Source organism: Micropterus dolomieu, linkage group LG21, assembly GCF_021292245.1.
Source record: "Micropterus dolomieu isolate WLL.071019.BEF.003 ecotype Adirondacks linkage group LG21, ASM2129224v1, whole genome shotgun sequence".
In the NCBI taxonomy this organism is placed as follows: domain Eukaryota; kingdom Metazoa; phylum Chordata; class Actinopteri; order Centrarchiformes; family Centrarchidae; genus Micropterus; species Micropterus dolomieu.
Genome location: NC_060170.1, coordinates 35505093 through 35514805, shown reverse-complemented (window position 1 = coordinate 35514805; position 9713 = coordinate 35505093). Strand labels below are relative to the sequence as shown.

The 9713-nt window shown below is 40.4% G+C and overlaps 1 protein-coding gene across 1 annotated transcript in view; it reads right to left on the bottom strand.

Moving 5' to 3' along the window:
• Positions 1-9713, bottom strand: part of LOC123960176 (scavenger receptor cysteine-rich type 1 protein M130-like) — a 45418-nt gene that overhangs the window by 7671 nt on the left and 28034 nt on the right. Inside the window, exons 7-9 of the mRNA XM_046034776.1 lie at positions 7331-7645; positions 6950-7237; positions 106-178 (exon numbers count right to left, since the gene is read on the bottom strand). Coding sequence (XP_045890732.1) covers positions 106-178; positions 6950-7237; positions 7331-7645 — 676 coding nt within the window. The remainder of the gene's footprint in view (positions 1-105; positions 179-6949; positions 7238-7330; positions 7646-9713) is intronic.

Sequence of the window (9713 nt, the reverse complement as noted above, 5' to 3'; positions counted from 1 at the left end):
CCCTGGAGGACTGAAGGAGCCCCACAGCCGAGCTCCCTACAGACCACCTCTGCATCCTGCTGGTCAAAGTCAGCTTCACACACTGAGGACCACCTCTGGTTAGACTGGTTAGACTGGTTAGACTTCACCTCCAGTCTGCCTGAGCACAGACTAGTCCCGTCCAGCAGCCTGACAGAGTCTGGAGAGATAATAGAAGATGAAATAGAGATAAAGACAGCAGACACAAAAGAAAAACATGTCATGAAACAACAATTCAGTGATTCAAGGTGGACTCAGCACAACTCCAACATCAGTTCATCATTAACAACAGAACACATCTTTCTACCAGCACAGACTGCAGCAAGTTCACCAGCACATTTCCATTTAATACTCTGTCACATGGGGCTGTGCAATATGATGATTAACATCATCTGATGACAGAAAAACATCTCTGGTTTAAAATGATGTTCTATCATTTCATCAGAATCAGAAATACTTTATTGATCCCCGAGGGGAAATTCTTCAGTCCCAGTTCCTCACATTGCACATCAAAGTATAAAGGAAGAGAAATAATAAGAGAAAGTTGGTCAATAGCAGATAAAGGAATAAACAATTTAAAATAAATATTAGAATATAAATCAGAGTCAAAGAGTTTGATGGCCACAGGCAGGAAGGACTTCCTTAGTTTTTGGGTTGGTATTTTTATTAAAATATTCTGTACCTTGCAAATAGCACTAAGGCCTATCTGCTTACACTTGTACTGTGCATGTCGGCGTTTACTTTGCAACGACTCCCAGTCTGTTTTCCGCCGCCACAGTCCCGTGATACATTCAGTAACAGTTCCAGCTCAGTATAGGTGCATGCAAAAAAAAAAGTTTGTTTTTTTGTTTTAATTACGTGTGTATCATCGTAAAAAAGTTTCGCATTTCGGCTCTGTTGTCAGGCGCAGTTACGTTTAAAGAAAGGCTAACGCTAGAAGTAAGCACGCTCACAGTGAGGTAACATTAACTTTGCACTTTTGTGAAATGCTGTCACTGTCAGTTAACTCAAGTTAGTTAACGTTATATTGTGGAGACAGTCAACCTCTGTGTTTGTTTATAAGCTGTTCTTGAAATAGTGTTGATGATACAAGTTTAATGTTATTAGCTGTAAACCTAATGATTCCCCTCAGCCCTTCTGTTGCAGAGACTAGTTGCCTCTGTGAGAATGAAACCTTTTAACTGGTGAAGAATGCTCAGTTTTCTTTAACTGATGATCAACTATTTTATCATTTGTTCATTTAGGAAGATGTTTGTGGTAATGTTACATTGACATGAGTTGTATTATTACACAAAATAGTGTGTGTTTATTTAGCATCTCAGATATTAATGGGATGGACAAAATAACAGAAGCACCTCTCCATGTGATAACCTTACAAATTACCAGCAGCACAACTGCAGTTTCCAAAACGATCATAACGTTACAGTCGAATCAACAACTCCCCGAAACAGTTTCATCCAAAACTGAACATTATCATTGTTATGGAGGATTTATGATGGGAATGTTGTATTACTGCATTACTTTTTAGCTAGATGTAACTATTTAACTGGTAACTTACTCTTATAGACTAAATACATTTTTCACAACATTAAACTATTCCAGTATCACATGTTTGTGAGAAGTGTTTACATGGCCATTATTGTGTAAACTAATAAAAAGTTGGTGTTCATATATTGTGTGCCCATTAAGTACTATAGAGTGCTGCTGAAGGGATTTCATCTTGTCCATAATTACCTGACTTGCGAAAGCACCTCTTGTATCGCTGAGTAAGTGAAATGATAAAATATAGTATTTTTAAAAATCAGCAATTGATGACGTTCTTGTTGACTGGACTTATGGGAATTCTTTGTGTTTTATCTGCTCCTGCAGGATTAAGTATTGAGTGACACTACAGCTATCCAAGGTATGTTTTCAATTTGCACATCTCTGCATCAGAGTTAGTATATTTCGTTTGAATTATTTAAGATTATGTAGACTTGATAAATTTTATACTTCATAGATTTGAAAGACTTCAGTTAAGGTATTTAAAGGAACATACATTTATGTCTTTGTGTTTGAACGTCTGCAGGTGTTTTCTGAGTTCCATCGTCATGATGACTAATGTTGAAGCTATGGAGCCAATTCAACTGTGAGTTTGACACCACAGCTGATTGTCCTGTCCAGGTGGAGGGCCACACATACGGGTAAGACAGCAGAGGCTCTGCGGGGATCCTAGGATTTACGACCTCCAGGTGAGTGTAAGATTAATTTACCCACAGCCACAATGTAGATCACATAATGTGTGGTCATTACAGATTAGGACATCTCTGCAATACAGTTCTGAATTTGTGATGACTATGATGACATCTACTCTCAGTGGTCAATTCACATTTGCACAGTTCTGTCATTTTTTTTTTTGCTTTGTTTTCCAGTAAATGATCACTTTAAAAGTTGTAGCAAGCCTATTTTAAATGGCTTTATTTTGTACTTGTCCAAGAGACCAATGCCATCGATGATTGATCCCTGTAGGGTCTACTGACAGGTGCAGAGGAACAGACAGAGAGAGATGTAGTGTAAGATCCATCCAAAATTTGTTGACATGGAATCTGGGCTAAAGAGGTTCAAAACGCAGGCAGTGTTTTTTTTTGTGGCTATAAATGTTACTGCTGACAAACCACGTGTCTTTGTCCCTGTATGATACAGCAAGAGAAAATCAGAAAGAGGTGGTGTGAGCTGATGTGCGTGTGCAGAGTTGAGGGTTGAAGTGTGGGTGCTTGTGAGAATATCAAAATCACCAAATCTAAATCTGAAAACCTGCCCAGTGAATAATAGGGGTGGGAGAATTAATCGATTCTTAGATGCATCGCAATGCTGACGTGGAGGATTATGAATCAATTAACAAATGTCTAAAAATCGATTATTAAAAGTGAATTGATAACGTAATGTTGACAGAACGCAAAAGGAACTCAGGAAAGTCCTGCGGAGTGCGCGCAACAGAGAGACCAGAGTCCCCCTGTATTTGACATACCACAGCTGCAGAATGAATAACCACCCTACTAAAATGTCACATAATCATTAATATCAATGCGCAAGTGATGATTTAAATTTGTACACTGCGAGCATGGCGACACTCGACGCTTGGCAGCTCTCTGCGTATCCTGTGTGCGAGGCTGAGCGAGTGAGAGAGAGAGCGAGTAGCAGAACGTGACGGTGAAAGTTAGCGGAGGAAAATATTAGCAGGAAGTTTCAGTCAGGTAGTAAACGTGCAGTGTAGGTCACAGTGTGTCCGTTAATAAAAGTCTGTAGTTTCCCCAACGGCTGGAAAAGTGAAGGCTGTTAGCGCGAGCTAACATCTCCCATGGACAAGGGCCTGCTCTCTGTCCCCCACACCAGACATTCATCCTGAATGACTTTTTTTGTTGTCACTGTAAAGATGTGTAAAGCGTTCTTGGGTACCGTGAAATGCGTAAAAATATTTATTTATTTATGTAACGTTAGCTAAATTAGTAACGAAGTAATGTTAATTTTCAGCTGTAACGTTATGTCATTATTAACTAACCCATTAGTCAAGGGTTGAGAACATCAGGTCCAAGCTTAGACTGAAGTGGTGTACAGCTCTGTTCTGTACACATACTGTAGGCTATATCCTAATAATTAACTTTGTCTGTTTTGAGAGGAGTCTGAATGTTAAAGAAATGGACCATGGAGCTGAGGTTAATAAAATAAATTAGGGATGCAAACTAGTCCTTATAAGCTAATTAGGAGATGTTTCATTTGGATTTAAATGTGCAAATTAAATGCTTAGTAATTATCCAGGGAAAGGTTATGTCAAGAAGCATCGATACTCGTTTTATAATCAAATCGCAGCCCTCTGAATCAAAATCGAATCGTGAGGTGCCCAGAGATTCCCACCCCTAGTCAATAACTAGAATACTGGGGTCCAGCCCTACTGCACTGGCTTCCAAATATCTTTTGTCATGTTGTAAGTCTTGTCTTATAGGTAGTTGCAGCTGGATGGATTTATTATTGTTATTGCTGTTGTTGCTAATAATAGTATTATTATTCTTTTAGAATTACATTGGTACAACTGTTACACTGTATGCCTTAATGTACTGAAAAAACATTTGTATAATGATAATTATTTTGATTATCAATCTAGAAACAACATGATGTACACATGAGACACATTCTGGCCCTTCATCCCTACAAGAGGATGACTGATTTCTTCAAGACCCGCAATGTAAGTCCTCAGTATACTCACACACAATGTAAATGTCATTGAAGTGTACTATGGGAAACCAACTTTAATGCCTCTTCCAGTATTTGACAGACTGACAGACTTCACTTCTTACATTACAAATCGTGGATATTTTACAAGTAAGACCAGGTAAAGCAGCAGTCAACACACAGGGTACAGATGTTGGTTTCGGTTATTTTGAGAGGCTATGTCATTAACAAGCTGGCACGCAGCTCACCTGCTGCGGTGATAACGGATCGTGGGTGGAAAAATACAGAAAAGTTCTGTGTCATTTAGGCAACTTTATCAAACATATTGCTGATGGATAGAGTTGTGTCGTTCAAAGAACGTTTCGTTCATAAGACCTAATCTTGTGTATGACTCAGGAGGAACGGGTTGTCTCAGTGAGTGATTCGTTCATTTTCACGCATGCATGAAGGATCTTGGACTCTTATGTTCCCTCGTCACACGGCAGCTGCATGGGCTCCGTCAGCACAGGAAACAGAACTGATTAGTTCATGACTCATAGCATGTCTCCAGGTTTGAGTCGTTCATTTGTCACGTGACAGCTCCTACTGTGGAGCAGGAATGAACGACTTGTTCAGCGCTCACATGGCTCCTCCTCAGCCTTTCGTTCACTCGGCAGGCTGAGTGACTGCCAGCGCCGGAGAATGAGAGGCAGGTCGGATGTCAGGTAACAGTCACTGGACTGACATATATCTAACATCTATTTTGATAATTTTGTGACATTTATTACGGCGCAGTGATGCTGTGCTAAGTTATAGTTTTAACGCAGTTGCACCTTAACTTTAGTCCTGCTAGTGTTTACAGCTAACAACTGCTGAGAGTTGTTCTGGGTCCACTTCAGAGCCCTGACAGGGTTGTACCGGGATCCGAATTACCTCAGAGGTCGTCTCCTCTCCAAAACAAACAGACCTGGTCATGTTTACAGCTAACAGCTGATCCGGTAACGTAACTTTTCCTTTTTATTTACCAACAGAGCCGTGCTGCTGTTTCACAGCTCGTGACTGGTGAACAACCTGCCGTGTTTGAGAGCGACGTGCTCATGTGTGTTTCTCTGTCTGCAGAATCAGGACCTGATGTGACCCATTCTGCGTCAAGACCTGCCAAACTGCTGCGTTTACATGTGTTTATTTCTCTGTTCCTCTCTCTGTGCTGGAGTTCTTTTAAGAACTTGGTGGCTTGATCCAGATTATTATTAATTGTTGGTTTGGTATTGGTTGAATTTTAATAAGAGTGTGTTTATTCATATAGTGTATCAAGCTTATTACTTCAGTATATTTACTGCTAATCTGATATTAATATTATACTTATCGATAGAGAGGTTAGGCTACTGTATGAATGAACACTTCAGAGATAATGATAGTAATTATAATTATATATATATATATATATATGGCTGGTCTGGTTGTATACTCGGGAAAGATTGTGACAATGGAAGGATTTAGCTGGAGTAGTGGATTGCATATAGACAACATATTTCTCTGGTTTTTACATGGTTTGAATTTGGTTGTGGGACCAAATTATTGTGTAATGATGATAGAGTGTGGTCAAAAGGTGAATTTGCACATTATACTTTGTCAAATAAAGCAAGCCAGGCAACCTTCCGTGTTTGGGAACGGTGCTGTTTTTTAATCGCCCACTAGAGGGCTGCAGCACTCAAAAAAGATTTGAATCTCGTTCATTAAAATCTTTTTTGAGTGCTGCAGCCCTCTAGTGTCAAAAGAGTCGAACTTGCCATCACTACTGATGGAGAAAGTGGAGTAGACAGGGGTAGAGATACAGAGAGAGGCGGGACAAGCCGGTGTGTTTGCAGTGAGAGACCAGAGGTGTAGGTGTGTGTGAATGTGGGGAGAGAAGTCCAATATTCATGGGGATTAAAAACTGCTTTCACAGTGTAGTATAATGTGAAAAATAAAGACTAAGATTACAATCACGATGCCGGCTCAACATCGTGATGTCTGTCAGTCATCGTCTCGGTCCAACCCTAATTCACTGGTTTTATTTTTCTTCTAGTCTATCTCAGTAAAATGCTAAAATGTGATTTGTACAATAAAAGAGTAATTGGTGCTTTCAGTTTGTGGGGGGCACCGATGAAGAAGTGCATGACTTGCACTGTCTTTTAAAATTATCCTCATAATTGGATTGTTTGCAAATAGGCAAAAATAATGACTTGTACTTTTAATTTGACATGTTTTTTTTTTTAAGTTAAGTTAAGTAGTACTCAGTTGCCACAAATAAGCTCTGGGGTAAATTATTTGAGTATGAGGAAGTCAATGTTTTTGAGTTAGTAGTAATTAAAAATATTGAACAATAAACTAATAAATATTGAGTTTACATGATACACTGGGTTTTCATACTTAAAATGATTAATTTCTGTCCAGTGAATATTTTAGAGTTGCATTAACTATAAATATTTGAGTTACGTTAATCAGTAATTTTATATAACTGTAATCAAAAAGTATATGTAACCCAAACTCCAAATATTTAAGTTCTGGAAACTTTCGACTTTTGAGTTTCTAGACTCGAAAAAATTGTGGCAAATGATTAATTAATTAATTACTTAATTTTTTTGAGTACTGTTAACTTATTCGGGTTTACAGTGTACGGAATACACCATCTCCTTCAGGTTTACACCGGCACGCACATGCCCAGTGTACCTGAATGGCCACTAGATGTCACTGAAGGGCTTACCTGAGCAGGTGAGATCCAGGATGGAGGAAGAGGAATCTGATCTTACACACTCCTTCAAAGCAGATCCAGAATGAACACAGTCAGAGCTGATCCACCACACAGGTCTGACTGAGGACTCCTCTCTCTCTCCTACAGAAACAGCAGAGCCACAGTCCAGATCTCTACAGACACCAGCTGCTGTCTCCAGGTTCCAGCCAGAGAAACGGCCACTAACTCGTCTCCAGTCTCCCTGTTTCACCTCCAATGTTCCTGCACAGCGACTGGCTCCTCCCACCAACCTGACAGCCTCTGAACAGAAACCAGAGAGTCATCAGTAAAACAATAAAGTGAGTTTCATCAGAACAGAAATGAACCAAATCAAAGCTGCAGCTCCTCTTCTACCTGAGCAGGTGAGTCCAACAGCTTTTCCAGGTGAGCAGGTGTTTCTAGCTGAGCCTGAGCTTCTACAGTCCAGGAGAGCAGACTCATGGCCTCCACAATGGAACTCTTTGGTCCACATCGGAGCCTCCACTTCTCCATAGAGCGCCCCCTGGAGGACTGAAGGAGCCCCACAGCCGAGCTCCCTACAGACCACCTCTGCATCCTGCTGGTCAAAGTCAGCTTCACACACTGAGGACCACCTCTGGTTAGACTGGTTAGACTTCACCTCCAGTCTGCCTGAGCACAGACTAGTCCCATTCACCAGCCTGACAGAGTCTGGAGAGATAATAGAAGATGAAATAGAGATAAAGACAGCAGACGCAAAAGAAAAACATGTCATGAAACAACAATTCAGTGATTCAAGGTGGACTCAGCACAACTCCAACATCAGTTCATCATTAACAACAGAACACATCTTTCTACCAGCACAGACTGCAGCAAGTTCACCAGCACATTTCCATTTAATACTCTGTCACATGGGGTTGTGCGATATGATGATTAACATCATCTGATGATAGAAAAACATCTCTGGTTTAAAATGATGTTCTATCTATCGATATTGAAATATCATATCAATAAATTAGGTCTCTACTAGATTACCGTTTAGCTAAATGACATGCAGTTAATGAAATGTTATGCTGAGGAGCAGAAAAACGGCAGTTTTACCATTAGTGAGTATAATGCTGTGACAGCTCTACACCTAGCCTGTGTAACTATTTGTTTTTATGTAAGTTACAGTTATGTTTCAAATTCTCTCTGTGGAACAACTGTTTATATTTCAGTAATGCATACAGTATATTAGTAATAATTTACACTAAGCTAAAAACTAGGCTAAGTTTGAACACACAGCTGCTGTAACAGGCTGCTCAGCACCTTGTCTGTAAGCTACTGAAGTTACTAACCATTTCACAAAGAGGACCAGTAACGTAACAAACCAGGATTCACTTCAGGATTGAAGCACAGGGATGGGTTGAAGCCGACTTCAAACTTGGAACATGTAAGTTGTGGACTTTACAGTATATTAGCCAGGTGAACTTGGCGCTAGCATGCTGCGTGGCTAATGTGGCTAGCGTCTGTTCAACACACTGAGCAGTGTCGGAGTAACATTATTTCATACTGAGAGACAGTCTAGAGGAATTGTGTGAACGTTAAGCCTTGTATAAAGTACATTAAATAAGCAGTAGCAGGTGTGGTAAGTTGCTTTAGTGGGATTCTACTGCAAAGCTAACATTAGCTCCGTGGTTAACGTGGCTACCGTTAGCCCCGTACAAGCCTGAAAAACAAATGGTCACTCTCTTGGGTTTAACTTTAACATCAAGCTGAAAACTTGCTCATACCCAAAAGCTTTAACGTTAGAGAACCGTTCGGCAGTGTGTCTAAAGTCTGCTAAACTAGTATCAGTGACAATGCTGCAGCTCTGTTACAGGTTCAGTATAAAATAAATATAGGAATACTGCTCAACATCACAACACCATTTACAGTTAAAGTCAAATCCATCTATCGTCAACTGCTTTTCCTGGGTACAGGGTCGCGGGTGGCTGTAGCCAATCCTAGCTGACATTGGGTGAAAGGCGGGGTACACCCTGGACAGGTCGCCAGTCCAACGTAGGGTCACATATAGACAAACAACCAGGCACACGCACATTAATTATTTACAATTTGGCCTAGCCAAATTATTATTTACTAATGTGGAATGGTGTGTTTTGAATTGGCTAACTGAGCAAAAGACATGTATGGAACTTTAAATATCTTTATTGCTCAGTGTTTCCTATGTTGTGCAGAATATGGCAAGGTGCAGCGTAAATTTGTTAATGCCAATGTTTGTACCATAAGGACAATAGCTGAAGTCTAATGAGTCAGAGCTTATGCTACAAAGACATGATAAGCATTGCTGACCGTTGTTTTACACAGGTAACCCCTCTGCAAATATGTGTTGCACCACTTTGGATCCAATACTAAGGTCTAACTGCCCAGACCCAATGAAACATAACAGTATAATGTTCAAATAACAGTGACTGCCATGTTTTACAGTCATCTGAGTGACATGGTGAAGCTCGCGTTTGATGAGATGTTCCTGGACCCACCACATTCTACTCAGTCTGAAAACTCAGGACGACAATATTAGTGGGCAGATGTCATGTATGGAGGTAAATCGGTGCCAAAAACATTGAAAATGGCCAGACTAAAAGTCACAAACAGATATTAAAGCTGCAAGCAGCGTTGGGCGGGCCCTCGCACTTGTAGCGCGTCCGCGTGTGAGCCGGCCGAGTTGCATATTCTGGAGCTCTGCCGGTGCGGCTGTGAATTTCCTACGCGGTTCCGACGCCGCATGAAGGTGTTATAT